General features: G+C 38.7%; 1 protein-coding gene across 3 annotated transcripts in view; it reads right to left on the reverse strand.

The window, feature by feature from the left end:
• Nucleotides 1-15,404, reverse strand: part of flvcr2a (FLVCR choline and putative heme transporter 2a) — a 28,777-nt gene extending 13,373 nt beyond the window's left edge. For 2 of the 3 annotated variants that reach the window (XM_087780472.1, XM_087780471.1), the window contains exon 1: nt 1,387-1,450. Coding sequence is in view for 1 of the 3 variants with exons in the window: in XM_087780473.1 (XP_087636599.1) it covers nt 14,848-15,390 (543 nt within the window). In the remaining 2 variants the exon portion in view is untranslated. Of the gene's footprint in view, nt 1-1,386; nt 1,451-14,847 lie in introns of those variants that run through there. The other variant, XM_087780473.1, reaches the window with a different exon arrangement.
• Between the last annotated feature and the right edge of the window lie 2,400 nt (nt 15,405-17,804).

The raw sequence follows: 17,804 nt of genomic DNA on the forward strand, positions 1-17,804 counted from the left end.
ACTTTAAATTAACAAATAATTACATCTAGCCTTTTTCTTGTAAATCAAAATAATTTAAAATTAAATAATAATATAATTAACAGTTGCTACATATTCATGTTCTAATTTAGTAGCAATGTTAAATTTACATTTTTGTAATTAGCACAATATTTATTGATAGTTACACGGTACAAAGTTTGGATAAATAATATGAATTGGTTTACTTAATGAACACAAATTGTAGGTGATAATTTAAATATATTTTGTCTTACTCAATAGTACTACCTTTTTAAATAATACGTATAAATGTAATTATTATAGTTGAAATTAAATAATTAAATGTCATTATTTAATTAAATAAATTCTTATTTTTAACAACAATCTTTAAATAAAATGTAATTTAATTGGACTTAAATCTTAAGGTTGTTTATATCATCAATCTTGATCTCTTGTGTATTCAGACAGCTAGTGTAGTTATTAAAGCAAATATCAGTGAAAGTTGTTTGACTTAAATTTAAACCATGACATTACGCCAGCTTATAACACCTTGGAGGTGTTGCTATCTGGAACCCAGTCATCCAGATAGACTTAGTGAGGAAGTTAGGTTAAGATAGCGCATTTGAGCAAGAAAAAGGAAGTTGAACTGAAATACTGATTTAGAAAATGTAATCACAGACTTTAGCTTCTAGATATAGAACTTAAATGTGACATTTAATAGCCTTTTCCCTTGAGATTTATCCTCTATTATTTGTGTCACGATAAAATATTTGCCTTGGACATTTAACATGGTTATCTTAATAATCTCTATAAGCCTGAAATTGTGTGTGTGACTTCTCCGCCACACTCTTTTAGCCTCATTCGTTTCAGTTGAAAAGCAATAATTCTATCTAGAAACCGAGAAATTCGTGTTTACTGCTTGGACTTTTGCTTATAGTAGATACATAATTTGAATACCCTTTATGAGTCAATTTATTGTGGTTTTAAGTCGTTGATTTTCTACACTCTACTTGTACACCAGAGATACGGTACAAACTGAAGTGATATTTAAGTTACACAATGAACCACACACACAGGTGAAATATTTTTTTTTAAAAATGGCGGCTATGATGTTATGCTTTATTAAATGTTGTTTATGACGCTTATGACAGTCGAACTACCTCCTCAAATCCGAGTTATGCTAACCAACACTCAGAGAAGTCTTTATTTACTATAATAAAGCAAAATTACATTAACACTTTTCTTAAAAATTCGTTAAAAGTCCAACAACAAACTTTTGTGTTCCTCCCTGGGTAAACACCGACAGTCACGTTCTGCTTCTCAACTCTCATATAAAACGTCGTCCGTAACAAAACGAATAGCTACATAAATCATATATAAAAAGTTAGTTAAAATAAGTTACTTTCGTACCTCTCACGCGGCGACATGATTCCACAACATATACTTTTCAGGGATTTGTGTCACTGTACGGCGGAAGTAGTTGGCGAACATGTAAACACGGCCACGTCACTTCCGCTACAGTGAAAATAAAAATGATATGTATATGTTTGTTGCATTGTAGAGTAAAAGCCTTTGTGTTATGCGACGTCATAGTATTTTTATTTTTTTTAAATCAGGTTTCGTGGAGCACAGAAAGGAGCAGCGCTTGTTTATAATAAATATTACGGTACACAAAAATGGTGAAACAACGAAGATGAAAAAGGAAAATCTGAATGAATCGTGGAAAAAAACTTGGGAAAAATGCGTGTTTAATTGAAAACCTTTTTATTAACTATTTTATTTAATATAGTATTTTGATTGTGGACTTGGTGAGAACAAATGTTTATTTTCTAAAAAAAAAAAACGATTTCTTTTGTTTGTCTGTTTTGACAATTTCGATATCTGAATGTTGTGTTTTTTAAAAATGTTGAGCTTAGGTAAGTAAGTAATTTTTATTTGTATAGCGCTTTTCCAGACCAGGGTCACAAAGCGCTTAAACAATCAAAACAATATTCAATAAAGTATATGCTTTAAAGATCAAGATAAAACTGATAACACAACAGGAGTTCCAGAAAATCAAGGAAAAGCCTGAACAAATAGAAAAACGTCTTAAGTTGTTTCTTAAAGGAGTCAGTAGATCCATCAAGCGCAAAGAGAGAGGAAGATCGTTCCAAAGCTTAGGAGCAACAGCCTGGAAGGATTTCTCTCCTCTGGTCCTGAACCGTGTGCGAGGAACCATCAGTAGATTCTGATCCACAGACCTCAGAGCATGAGCTGGGGTGTAAGGCTGGATCAGATCAGTGATGTTAGGAGGAGCCTGACCATGAATCTGAAAATCTGATCTGAAAATAAGAACCAGAATTTTAAAGTTGATCCTGAAAGAAACTGGAAGCCAGGGAAGAGTTTTAAGGATCGGAGAAATGTGAGTTCTTCTACTTGAGCCGGTCAGAATTCTCGCTGCAGAGTTCTGCAGACGAGACAATGCATTGGTAACTAAATTTTCGAGTGCATTTGCAGTGTTTTTATGGGATTTTCGGACCTCTCATCATGTTTTAATTTATTACGAAAACTTGGCTGTAAAGAAGCATTCCCCTTACTTAACACATTCATACTTGACATTATTAACTTGTCAATAACATCAGGTTATGTCCCTCAGACTTTAAAGTTGCTGTTATAAAATATCTGCCTAAAAAGCCCACTTTTGATCCAGGGGTTATTTCTAAATGTAGGCTTATCTCTAATCTTGTCTTCATTTCAAAGATCCTGGAGAAATTGGTCGCAAGTCAGCTCTGTGATTACCTCCATGACAACGATCAATTGAAAGTGTTTCATTCTGGTTTTAGGGAACACCACAGCACAGAGACCGTCCTACTCAAAGTTAGAAATGACCTGCTAATGGTCTCTGATCAGAGCCGTGTTTCAGTGGAACTGCTCTAAACTGGTTTAAATCTTATCCATCACACAGAAAGCATTATGTACATGTCAACCACCTCTCATCGACACACACTAAGGTGAGCTATGGTGTCCCACAAGGTTCTGTCCTTGGTCCAATTTTATTCACAATCTAAGGGACTTGATTATAAGACACTTTATAAACTTTCACTGTTATGCTGATGACACTCAACTCTTCTTGTCAATGAAACCAGATGAAAGAAATCAGCTAACACACCGTCATGGATCACATATATAAAGTCTTATGACCCAAAACTTCCTTTTAGTGAACTCAGACAAAACCGAGGTTCTCAAACTGTTGTGGACTATTTGTCCATGTTGTGGACTATTTGTCCATGTTGTGGACTATTTGTCCACAACATCTCAAACAATCCCTTACCAATGACCTAGCTTGCTCCTGCTGCTAGCACCACTGTAAAGAATCTTGGTATTTCGTTTTGATGTCTTATCATTTAACTCACACATAAAACAAATCTCACAGACTGCCTACTTTCACCTTCGTAACATTTAAAAAATCGGACAATAAAAGTAATTCAGCAGAGACTCAGAGCAGAACATCTGCTCTTAAATGTTTTACCACCTGAGAGACAATGTCTATCATCTGAACTATACATAAACCACTGTTAAAACAGACTTGTGTAATCCTCTTCTGTTTGGCTTAGGTATAGGATGACTTGTGATAATGTTGACTTTGAGGGATTATCATTACAAGATCATGCAAAAGTTTCACTTTTTGTGAAAAACCCAGTTGTGCAGCAGGTACGTGAGGAAGATGGTGTTGATGCTACAAATGGTGGTCGCTTTAACAATGACACGAATATCAAAATATATCACATTATATGGTGTCACTAGATCAATATTTTACGTACAACTATAAGGATAAAAAACCTGTAAATCTAGTGAGATGTGTTGATCGAGAAATGTTGAAATACATTACCAGGTCCCTCAGTACTCGTTTGAAGACTAACCTGATTCCCCATCACTCCGATGGCACATGCGGAGGAAACCTGGTCTGGACCGAACCACACCGAGGAGAGTTTGGAAGGCATCCCGAGTATTAACACTGTAGCCAGAGCAGAGGTTCCCTGCCCGAGTATAGCGACCCAGAACATGTCCGGAAGAGAGCTGCCTACTTTAATCCAACACCCAACAGTGTTGAATATGTTCGCCAGCAACGCACAAATGCGCATTCCCTTTGTATCCAGGAGCCAGGTGACCGGGAGGATGAGAACGATGTACATCAGCATAAAGATTAGTACTGTCCAGTCCACAGCCAAGGAATCCACATGGTAGAACTTGGTTATGATGTTGTCGATGATGGTGTACTGGGTATACTGCATGGCGTTGCTAAAGGAGTATAGAGTGAAGAGCAACAGTATCACCCAACGCCTCTTGTACAAATGCGTCTTGACCTCAGAGCTGCTTATTCCATTCTGAATCGTGGAGAGTTCGATGCCTTTATCAATCCCTTCGTCACGAAGACGATCCTTTGGATCGTTCCGACTTTCCTCCATCACTTGTCCTCTTCAGTCACTCGATGTCTGAGTGCTCCTTCTAATGACTTGCTCTTATGGTCTTGACCGTAAACAAACTCACACTCTAATCCGAGGCCCGGCCCAGTCTCCTTAAGTCATCCAATCCAAAGCATGGATTGAAGGATGACTTTGAGCGTCAATATTTGGGCAAGTGATGATGGCTGGACACCTCTCAACGCTCTGTGCCACAGCCAAGATTAGAGAATCAAAGAAATAGTCTAGTGAAAAAGCATCTTACTTACTTACCATATTTGTGACAAACATTTTTTTAGAGCATAAACCTTTTGCACTTTTGAAGTCATCAAATGAAACTTTGTTAAATGCATGCATTTCAGATTGTGTAACTTTAAAGTCTTTGTAATTAATTATTTATTCACGTCTTTAAACTGAGTCTCCTTGAATTATTTGGATTTAACTAGACTATAATAATAATATTTGTTTATCTAAAGTCATGAAGAAGTTAAATTGAGTTTAATTATAGAATCAATTATGTTTAATTTCCCCAGCCGCATTAAAAAAAAAAAAAAAAAACCTTCTACTTGGATTTATGCCAGTTTGCTCATTTGATTGAATAATATAATTTATTGTTGTTTCATATTTGATAAATTACGTCACGATAAATAACAACATAATTGTCAGCCATGATACAAGGTAGACATGAGCTCACAGAGGCATATTTTGTGGACAGAAGCCACCACCCAGGGGTGATGGCTTAGCTCTACATGATGAGTGATTTCAAGTTGAAAGAAAAGTTGAAAGATCTTCATTAATCCCCTTGGTAACCCAAAGTTCTCCCCTTCAAAGACTGGAAAATGCGAAACAGAATTTATGAATAATGAACAAGGAAAATTATTTATTGTTTTTTATTATTTGATAAATTACGAATTTACTTGGTTAAATGAGTATGTGCAGCAGGTGCTGGCTGGACAGTAAAGTCCATATACAATAGATTACATCAGCTTCCAGTATAATTTAGAATACTATTTATAATCCTTCTTCTAATCTATAAAGCTTTACATGGCCTAGCACCAACATAAATTAAAGATCTAATCCAAATTTATCAACCTTCTAGGGCGTTACAATCCATAAACTCAGATCTATTAGTTATACCCAAATCTCTAAATGTAGATATGGAGCCAGGGCCTTCAGTTTTCAAGCCCCTCTGCTGTGGAACTAACTACCAGTTTCAGGTTGTTGAGTTGCTGGGATCTGTTTTTATTTTCTCCAATGTAGTCTTACCTAAACTGTAAAGTGTCTTGAGATAACTTTGCTATGATAAGACACTTGAAATAAAATTGAATTGAAAATTGAATTGCTAGTGACTGAAGAACAGGATGCCATCAAGGATGAGTCTCTCTGAACTATACATAAACCACTGTTAAAACAGTCTTGTGTAATCCTCTTCTGTTTGGCTTAGGTATAGGATGACTTGTGATAATGTTGGCTTTGAGGGATTATCATTACAAGATCATGCAAAAGTTTCACTTTTTGTGAAAAACCCAGTTGTGTAGCAGGTACGTGAGGAGGACGGTTACAAATGGTGGTCGCTCTAACAATGACACGAATATCAAAATATATCACATTATATGGTGTCACTAGATCAATATTTTACGTACAACTATAAGGATTAAAAACCTGTAAATCTAGTGAGATGTGTTGATCGAGAAATGTTGAAATACATTACCAGGTCCCTCAGTACTCGTTTGAAGACTAACCTGAGTCCCCATCACTCCGATGGCACAGGCGGAGGAAACTTCGTCTGGACCGAACCACATCGAGGAGAGTTGGGAAGGCATCCCGATTATTAACACCTGTGCCACAGCAGAGGTTCCCTGACCAAGTAAAGCGACCCAGAACATGTCCGGATGAGAGCTGCCTACTTTAATCCAACTCCCAGCAGCGTTGAATACGTTGGCCACCAACGCACAAATGCGCATTCCCTTGGTATCCAGGAGCCAGGTGACCGGAAGGATCAACACAATGTATGTCAGCATGAAGACGATGGCTGTCGCGTCCACAGCCAAGGAATCCACATGGTAGAAATTTCTTATGATGTTGTTGATGATGGTGTACTGGAAATACTGGCTGGAGTTGCTAAAGGAGTATAGAGTGAAGAGCAACAGTATCACCCAACGCCTCTTGTACAAATGCGTCTTGAGCTCAGAGCTGATTATTCCATTCTGAATCGTGGAGAATTCGAGGCCTTTATCAATCCCGTCGTCAAAAAGACGATCCTTTGGATCGTTCCAACTTTCCTCCATCACTTGTCCTCTTCAGTCACTCGATGTCTGAGTGCTCCTTCCAATGACTTGCTCTTATCATCTTGATATTTAGCAAACTCACCCTCTAATCCCAGTCTCCTAAAGTCATCCAATCCAAAGCATGGATTGAAGGATGACTTGGAGCGTCAATATTTGGGCAAGTGATCATGTCGGGACACCTCTCAATGCTCTGTGTTTTTCATAAACATTCTGAATAGAAGGTGTGGGAATCATGACTTTTAAACACAGTTTGCTCAATTTTTTTTTTTAAATAAATCAATTGAGACACACACAGGTTGACATGAATAATACCTTCAATCAAAGAAATAAATAGTGAATAAGCATCTTGCTTACTTATCATACAGTATATATCATATATCACAATGTTTAGGGCATAAACCTTTTGCACTTTTGAAGTCATCAAACTTTGTTAAATGCATGCACTTCAGATTGTGTAACTTTAAAATCTTTGTAATTAATTGTTTTTTCACGTCTTTAAACTGAGTCCCCTTGAATAATTTGGATTTAACTAGACTATAATAATAATATTTCTTTATCTAAAGTAATGAAGAAGTTAAATATAGTTTTATTATAGAATCAAGAATGTTTCATTTCTCAAGCCGCTATAACAAAACAACAAAAACCTTCTTCTTGGATTCATTCCCGTTTTTCTCATTTGATTGAATAATATAATTGATTGTTTTTTATTATTTGATAAATAACGATTTTACTGGGTTAAATGAATATGTTCCGCAGGTGCCGGCTGGACAGTAAAGTAATGATGCAATAGATTAGCAACTATAGAAACGCAAACATCATTAGTGTCAGTAACATGATCTGGTTTAGCTGTATCAATATTTAAAGTTAATATTACATAGTTAATGAAATACAAATATGGAACAATACAGTTTGAACCTATATAAGACTATTGTGTCTTCATGAATATAATACATTCATTATGTATGATTATTTAAATTTTTCTTTGATCTGATCAGAAGTCAGCTTACTTGAGTGTCATCACTGTTGTCTATACAGTGTTTATAGGAGGCGGTGGTTCAGCATGTCTTTGCTCACTTTGGAAACATCAAGACTGATTTCTACACATATGTGCAGTTGTCAGCTCACCTGAATCCCGAACACCCCGATGGAACATCCGGTGGACACCTGTTCCGGGCCAAACCACAGAGAGGAGACTTTGGCAGACATGCCAATAATCAGCACCTGTGCCAGAGAGCTGACAGTTTGTCCGAGTTCCGCGACCCAGTACCGGTCCGGATGGGCGCTACCGACTTTGATCCAAGATCCAGCAACGTTGAGTCCGTTCGCCAGCAACGCACAAATGCGCATTCCTTTTATATCCAGGAGCCAAGTTGCCGGGAGGATTAACAGAACATAGTTCAGCATAAAGATTAGTACTGTCCAATCCACGGCAAACGAATCCACGTTGTAGAACTTCATCATGATGTTGTTGATGATGTTGTACTGGAAATCCTGGCTTGCACTGTGTAGGCCGTACATACCGAAGATGACAATCATAACCCAGCGCCTCTTGTAGAGATGTGTCTTGAGCTCAGACTCGCTCACAACAGTGCCGTGTTCGATCCCTTCTTCCCCGCGATTATCCATCTGATCAACCATCTTGGGCTTGTTCTGACTTTCCTCCATCACTTATCCTTATGTGACACCTAATGTCTGGGTGCTCCTTGTGACTTCCTCTTTTCATATACACTAGTTAGAAAAAAAGAAGACACCTTGTTTTGCATTACAACTCCACCTCCACATTCAAACATGGATTGTACCCAAAGTCATTATTTGAAGCAGGTAAGTTATGAAATTATGTTTGCTTAACAAACCAACTCTGACAAACAATGAACAAGAAACAGTGTAATACAAAACAACAGGAACAGATGTCTGATAACTTGGAGAGGAATTCCACCAGGTTCCTCAAGGTTACCTGGGTTGGGGGCTCCAGGAGTGAGAGTAGGATTGGGCATCAACTTTTTAGATTCATAAAGTACTAGTTGCCAATTTCTTATTCCTTTAGGAATCACATGACAATCCAAGAAACCCAGTCACAGACACAGCCATCACAGAATAAATGATTAAATGAATATGTGCAGCAGGTGCCGGCTGGACAGTAAATAATGATGCAATAGATTACCAACTATAGAAACGCAAACATCATGAGTGTCAGTCACATGATCTGGTTTAGCTGTATCAATATCTAAAGTTTATATCAAATTGCTAAATAAATACAAATATGGAACAATACATTTAGAACCTATATAAGAATAATGAGTCTTCATGATTTATGATATGAATATGATACATTCATTATTGGACTTCACTATGTAACTATGGGATTGTAGGGTCGAGTGGAAGGATGGAGTGAATATCACCTCATCATGATGAGTCTGGAAAGAACCTTCTACAAATAAGATAAATTAAATTGTTCTTTGATCTGATCAGAAGTCAGCTTGCCTGATTTATGAACAAAATCTAAAACGGAATTTGTTTTGATCAACAGATAAAGCAAACATCAATGAACTAATGAATAATAAAAAAAAAGATAAGAAAAAACATGGATTTCAAACATTACAGAGAATTTCAGTGATAATGAGGGATTATAAAACAGACTTAGTGGTGCTCCTATTTTGAAAGCCGGAAGTTTGTTTCCTCCTTCTGAATGGCTATTGAGGAATTGAACGTAAAGTCTACCGAGAATTCCCCCACATTTAAGTGCGGCTCATGGGTGAAGAAACTCAAACTACGGATCACTTCCAAGCAATACGATGTCAGCGCTGCTGTGTTAAGAAAGTTACGATGACTCGATCATGCAATGTTGGCCTGACCCGTGTGAGTGTGGCGGTGCTGTAAGAAACATAGATCCAACTTTTGTGGCTTCTGATTGATGGATATGACTTGGTTCCTTTAATATACAGTGCAGGCCAAAGGTTTGGACAAATAACTAATGATCGCCACATGAACACTCTTCTGTAAATTTTCCCGAAATACAATGCTAAGCTACATATGACACATTAAGGTATAGAGATAGAATCTCATTTATCCGAGAGAGAGTAGAAGTAAAACCACTGCCAGAAGACGGTTAAGGCGGCTCAGGCATCTCTCTTTTAACCTGCGTCTGCCTATGGCTTCTTCAGGCAACAAAGAAGGATGCTGGTCAAATGTAGAGACATGGACAAAGAGGAAATCAAGCACATGCATCATAAGGAAGAAAGAAGTGCTACAGATGTGGAAAAGCTCATTTAAGAAATGAGGTGTGTCCTGCAAGAAACTCTGAGTGCCACACATGTAAAATGATGGGAGATTTTGCTGCTGTGTGTCGTTCACGCATAGTCATTGAGGTACATGTGAGGACAGTGGACCATCATCTACATTTCCTAGGAGAGGTCACAGAAGTAAACGACTCTAATGAAGGCTGGAAAGTGAAACTCAGAATTCTTGACGTTCTGGTGAACTTTAAAATTGACACGGGCGCTGATACCACGGTTATGTCAGAAAACACATTCAAGTTGATGAGTGGAAAACCTGCATTAAAGAAGACCCAAGTACCGCTCGACAGCCCAGGAGGTAGCCTTGAGTGTTTGGGTTATTCCACAGCGACTACTAAGAGTAAACAGAGACATTACAAGTTCAAAGTTCACATACTCTGTGGTAGTGAAAGTTAGTTGCTTGGAAGAAATGTAGCAACAGCAATGGGCTTGGTGAAACGGATCGGAGAGGTGAAAACTTCACGGAAGGAAAAGATCCAAAGTTCAAATGAAATTGAAACATTGAACATCACACCAATAAAAATCAGACGTATAGATGATGTCCAACCATACAGTCTGACAACAGCAAGAAGAGTGTCAATACCTATGCTTCAGAAAGGGAAGGAGGAATTGAAACGTATGGTTGATGCTGGAGTAATAACAGAAATCAAGTAACCAACAGGGTGGTGCTCTCCAATGGTACCAGTACCAAAGAAGAACAAGGAACAGCTGAGGATATGTGTTGACTTGAAGAACCTCAACGGAGCAGTCAAGAGGGAAAAGTATGTACTACTGACGACAGATGACATCTTGCCAAAATTAGCACATGCCAAAATGTTTTCTCTACTTGATGCTGCAAGTGGATTTTGGCAGATACCGCTGGATCCTGAGAGTGCAAAGTTGACGACGTTCATAACGCCATTTGGGAGATACTACTTCAACCGGCTTCCATTTGGTATAACAAGTGCTCCAGAAATCTTCCAGCGGGAGATGACAGAACTGCTGAAAGACCTTGATGGAGTAGCTCTATACATGGATGACATTCTTGTTTATTCGGAGTCAGAGGAGCAACATGAGGAGATACTTCAAAAGACTCCCTGAGGAGAGCAGGCCTGAAGCTGAACAATGAGAAGTGCTTACTGCGACAGCGGAAACTAAACTACTTGGGACACTCCATTGATGAGAATGGAATACGTCCAGATGATGTGAAAGTTCAAGCCATCGTGCAGCTGGTTGAACCAAACAATGTGCCTGACCTCAGAAGGATTCTGGGGATGGTTCATTATTTGGGCAGGTATCTTCCTCACCTGTCTGATATTAGGAAACCCCTGAATGACTCATTAAAGATTGATGTAACATGGACATGGGGCCCTGCACAGGTTGAAGCCTTCAATGGGTTAAAAGTGTTGATCACACAAGCTCCTGTGTTAGCTTATTATGATGTGAACAAAACCACAGTGATAAGTAAGTAAGTAAGTAATTTTTATTTGTATAGCGCTTTTCCAGACCAGGGTCACAAAGCGATTAAACAATCAAAACAATATTCAATAAAGTATATACTTTAAAGAGCAAGATAAAACTGATAACACAACAGGAGTTCCAGAAAATCAAGGAAAAGCCTGAACAAATAAGAACATCTTAAGATGTTTCTTGAAGGAGTCAGTAGATCCATCAAACACAAAGAGAGAAGAAGATCGTTCCAAAGCTTAGGAGCAACAGCCTGGAAGGATTTCTCTCCTCTGGTCCTGAACCGTGTTCAGGAACCATCAGTAGATTCTGATCCACAGACCTCAGAGCCCGAGCTGGGGTGTAAGGCTGGATCAGATCAGTGATGTAAGTGCTGATTCAAGTATCTATGGGCTTGGAGGCGTCTTAATGCAAGAACATGATGGGCAGCTGAGACCGGTAGCTTATTGTTCTAGAACATTAACTGATGCCGAGATGCGCTTTGCTCAAATTGAGAAAGAGTGCCTTGCTGCAGTGTGGACACGTGAAAAGTTTAGCAGATATCTGTACAGTCTAGATTCTTTAAGACTTCAGACTGACCACAAACCACTTATTAACAGCATAGATTTGGACTGTGTGCCTATGAGGTGCCAGAGACTGTTGATCCGCATGATGAGATACAATCCTGTGGCAGAGTTTGTACCAGGGAAACAGTTAGTCTTGGCAGATACACTCTCTCGACATCCACTGGTAGAAGTTAAACAAGAAGTATCAGAGGCCGACTCAACTAGACCCAGAGTTTAAGTTGGTCCAAAAGTTCATTACAGACGGATGGCCAAGGTATTATGCTGATGTACGGGTATGTGTGAAACCTTATTTCTCACATCGTGATCACCTTACTGTGTCACAAAGTGTATTACGGATTCACGATGGCCACAAAGGTATAGTGAAGTGTCTTGAGAGAGCCAAAGAGTAAAAACATTCAGGACCTAATCAGTGTGTGTAGAGAATGTCAGGAGATGAAAAAGAAAGAGCCTCTTATCTGTACACCACTACCAAGTCATCCGTGGGAGAGAATCGCGGCTGACATTTGTCACTTTGAGGAGAAAAAACTATTTCGAGGTGGTTGATTATTTTTCCCGGTATATTGAAATTTTGCACCTTTCAAAATTGACTACTGACAGTACCGTTTTCAGCCTGAAGAACATCTTTGCAAGATGGGGTTGTCCAAACAAACTTATAACTTACAACGGACCACAGTTTTCAGGTCAAGAGTTTGCAGCCTTTTCAAGAGCTTATGATTTTGATCATATAACTACAAGCCCACTGTGGTATAGTAGCTTATTGTATGTAGGTATGTCTAAGGGACTGGTTAATGCAATTCAATGTAGTACTTGGAGGGTCCAGTAGAGGGCGTGTGGAGATGGGTTCAGAGTGAGGTAGGATGTGTGTGAAGCGAAGAAGAGAAGTTATCCCGGAAATCAGGTAGTTAGAAGTGTATGGAGTTTTCCCTGTGTCATGCTGCAACGAAGTTAATAAAGAAGTAAACGGAGTCTCACAGTGTGGACCTCACTTCTTTTGCGAAGATATAACACCCACATAATGCACAGGCTAATGGTGAGGCAGAGCCCTCTCTGCCTCACCATTGCAAAACTAGTGCAAACTGCAAAACAGATTCTAAGACAGAGTGATCCATCACTAGCACTTTTGTCCTACCAGCTCAGTTGATGTTGGGAAGACACATCCGCACAACTCTTCCAACCATTGAAGCTAGATTGCAGCCTGCATGGTCTGATCTGATGCAGGTAAGGCAAAAAGATGCTAAAGTAAAGGAAAGGTACAGTCGAAACTTTAACACAAGATACAATCCTAAACTCTTTCCGGAGCTGCAAAACCGGAACTTTAGTGGCTGTAAAATTAGACCAGGAAAAGGGCTGGATCAAACCTGCGACTGTTGTTAAACGGTTTGATACACCAAGGTCATATATAGTCCAGACTGACAAAGGTCATCTTAGACAACCCACCTGAACAACCAACTGAAGGGCTCGAGACTGAGAAAGAAACTGTGGCTGAACAAACGGAAGCCACAGATGAAGATTCTTCTCCTGTCAAACCGGAGAGTCCTAAAGTGTTGAGAAGAAGTGGAAGGGAAATAAAGCCTCCAGAAAGATTTAAGGAGTTTGTGTAAATAAATGTTCGGGAGAGGAAACCCTAGTTAAATGTTAAAGAAGGACTATGTTTTCTAAAGCGCATGGCGCATGGATACATCGGGAGTGACGTGTGTGTTGTTCTTCGCCTGAACCTACAGCTAAAGACGTATGTAAATAAAGCTCCTACACGGATATTCCATGCTTGTTTATTTGTGACTACATATCACTACAATGTTCATGTTAATGTATATCTATGACTTAAAAAGATGTCAGCGGTTAAGATAAGAGGAGAAACAGAGACTACGATTAGACTACTAGCAATTATACAGAGACTTTTTAAAGGAGGGAACATGAAGTTGAAGAAAAGGGACGTAGTGAAAATGATTGGTGAAGGAAGACGCACACCAAGGTAACAACATAGATCCAGCCTCCGAGGAGCAAAAGACAATCTCATCATCAAATGTTAACTTTAAGATATCGAGAGATTGGCAAATATACATTTCTGCTCTTCTCACAACCTTTACTTTTTAGAGGAAAGGCAAGGTCAGGGTTTTTATGAGACTGAAAAAAAGGGATTTTTTCGGGGACAGATGCTTGTTTTAAAACTCCACTCTAGCATAGTAAGTATTTCAACTACAGACCGAACAACTTAATCTCAGACACTTATTGAATGGAAGTTCACGAGTTTTGAAGTGCTTTCTTTTACAAATCCAAAATTATACGTTTCAGTTGTTACATGAGAAGTTAATGTGACTTTTTAATTTATAGAGTCTGGGTTAAAAAAGGTAAACTCTTTAATTTAAAGACAAGTTAAATTATTTTATTCACGTATATATAATCTGAAAATTCAGTCTTTTTACCGAACTTGGCATGTATTCCATGTATTCCATTAAAACATTATGTAAGCAAGTCATCAACCCTGGTAAGATCAATATGTAACAAGCTAATTTAACCGTTATCAAAAGCGGAAGAACAAGGATATCAAGAAGTGTTGAGTTGTGTCATGTTTTTTTCTCTCAGTGTCTACCAGAACATGCACATTTTTGGTTTGTTTATTTGTCGCTAAATTGAAAGCATCATTCAAAAACTAAATGAGGAAAACAAGTTCATGCATTTTTGAAAATAATATACAATACAACGGACTTTTTAGGGGTCATCGTTTGAGTTTTGATACTTTAAAAAATATTTTGGACACATTTTAAAAGTTTTTAAGATTTTCAAAAAAGGATCTAACGCAAATGATGTCAGAAAATATAGATTTTTGATTTTAACTCACCTGGTTTCCAAACACTCCGATGGAACATGCGGTGGACACCTCGTCTGGACCGAACCACGTGGAGGAGAGCTTGGACGGTAGACCCAGGATGGCCACCTGCGCCAGGGCGCTCATGGTCTGCCCGAGCGCCGTGACCCAGAACAGGTCCGGCTCAGCGCTGCACACCTTGATCCAGGTCCCGGCCACGTTGAGCCCGTTCGCCAGCAGCGCGCACACCCGCAGACCCTTCTTGTCCAGGAGCATGGTGACCGGGAAGATGAACGGGATGTAGACCAGCATGTAGACCAAAGAAAGCCAGTCCACGTCGAAGGAATCCACGCTGTAGAACTTGGTCGTGATGTTGTTGATGATGCCGTACTGGATCCACTGGCTGGCGTTGTTGAGGGAGTAGGAACTGAAGAGGAACACCATCAGCCAGCGCCTCTTGTACAGATGCGTCCTGGGCTCGGACCCGGTTTCTCCATTTGAAACGGTACCGAGTTCGGTCCCTTCCTTGTCCCCTCCAGGACCAGGATTATGGGTCTCGTTTGGACTTTCCGTCATCGTTCGACGTCTGAGCTCTCCTGGCGACCTCCTCTCATCTTCTGACTATTTAACTGACCCACACTGGAGTCGGATCCAAGACCCGACCCGCTTTCCAAAGTTCCTCCAATCAGCGTCGAGTCCCTTCCTCCGCCGAGTCCTCGAAATACAGGCGCGTGAGTACTTGTCAGTCAATATTTTGACTCGTGACAGCTCTGATCAAATGACAGATACATGCTTCTGTATTAGTCCTAAATGAACTACAACAATCACATCTGAACATATTAACTATTTATGTATTTTGAAAGGGGGTTGTCACTTCTTTTTTTAAATATCTGACATGGATTTTTTTTTTTTTTAAATATTTTTTTAGAATTTATACACAAATGATAAATACAGATATTAACGACAAAATAAATAAATAAACATTAACAAATAATTGTAATCGAAGCTTTCTATGTCAATTATATTCTTGAATTAAATTAAGAAAAATTAAATTAAATTGATACATACAAAGGATGAGAAAGTTGTTAACTATGAAATCATATTCTTTGTTCTCCGAAACAAAAAAACATAAATCAATTCTTTCATAACCAAATGTTCCAGTCTTACATTTGTATGTAGCCAGATATAAATGTCACGGAAAAATCACAATAATAATAAAAAAAAATCGTTCTTTCACCATCCCCACAAAACACACATCCATAATATCACAAAAAATTGAGAAATAAAAACACTGGAAGGATCCAAAACAAACCAAAAAAAAATAATTAATTTATTTGGCTTTTGGCATGATTTCAAATATTTTACCCTTAATGAGTATATAATGTCCCTGGAAAATGTTGATTTATGGAGTCGCAGAGGAGGAACACCATCACCCAGCGTCTCTTGTACATTTTTTTTTTTTAATCTTATATATATATAAAACATTTTTTTAATTCATATCATATTTCTTACCGGACATGGATAAGTTGTTCCTGTCGGTATCCTGTTTGGGAGTTTGTCGCCAAAGTTTGCTTTGCAATGTCAGCATAAGTACACGGTGCCTCCTGTTTGCTTTGCTGATTTTGCCACTTTTTTGTACTAAGCAAATTAAATTAAAAACCAAAGTTATAAAATAAAAATTACACTTCACTTGAAACAATGATAACAACTAAAGGACTTTTAAAATGTGATGTAGAGCAGCTAAGGCTACTTCCTGTTAGCACAACATTTGGCTACTTCCTGTACGGGACACAATTAGCTTATTCCCAAAACATAAGAAAGTACTACTATCAAAGAGACCCTCTACCACTACAACTACTACTCCTGTTTTGACAGCACTCGGCTACTATTTTGTCTTTGGGATGTTTAGTTAGTCCTGGAATAATTTCAGGAAACATTCTCCACTTCCTGTTGGGTATGGCTTGACTACTTGTAAACATTAAATTAGATTCAACTTTATTTACGATGCCCATGTCACGAGTATAGAACATTCAATGTTGATGTCTGTATTTTAAACTGTTGGTGCACATGTGTATATACTGTATATCCTTAAATCTTGGGACTTTTTACCTAACTTTGTCTTGAGCAGAACGGAAGGAAATTTCATTCCGTATGCACTTGTGGATACTCGAATGACAATAAAGTCTACTTCCTACTAAGGGTAGCATACTTCCTGTTAGGGGGGAAATTCAGATATTACCTTTTTGGACTGTCACTTCGACCACTCCTTGTTTTGGCAAAATGTTTTAACTTCCTGTTTGGGATGAAATTTCCTACTTCCTGTTCGGACAGGACGTGTTGGATTCAGCCAATCAGAGAACGTTACTTTCCACTCATGTTTTGTGTTGTAAAACATAATCCTCAGTGGTTTATAACGACAGTACCGACGTGTCTGTCTCGATAAGTAAAAGCAATATTCCGCGCACAATTATTTGATGGCATAAGTAGGTCAAGAATTAAAATGTAAAGGAATTCTAGGCTCTGGGGGACACCCTGGAAAGGTTATCGGTCTATTGCAGGGCTCATATTCAGAGTTTAATCCCTCCTTCTGAGAACAAAAGGCTTCCTTTCCTCCACTGAAAGCTAAATCTTGTGATGAAGATTGAGTCGAGCGTTGTGTATGAATGTTCAGGAATCACACAGAACTATTGAAGCTCACAGTCATAGAGCGTAGACGCTCTAATTATCCTAATCTGCATGATTTTGGTCCATGGGGGGGGATCTGGTCGGGCCAGAGGAGAGTTCAAACATGGACTCTACCTCAGAACAAAGCAATATGGACAGCTGGTCATTATTATATGGCTTTTTACAAACCTGACCTAGTTGATTCTCATGAAAATATATAGCTGTTTAACTGTAGCATTTAGAGAAAGAAACACGGGCCTGAACCAAATCCCTGAGGAACTCCAGAGAGCAGTTTTCGTGCAAAAGGGGACGTTCAGGAGAAAAAA

Source organism: Callionymus lyra, chromosome 18 (assembly GCF_982586985.1).
Source record: "Callionymus lyra chromosome 18, fCalLyr1.hap1.1, whole genome shotgun sequence".
Taxonomy (NCBI): Eukaryota; Metazoa; Chordata; class Actinopteri; order Syngnathiformes; family Callionymidae; genus Callionymus; species Callionymus lyra.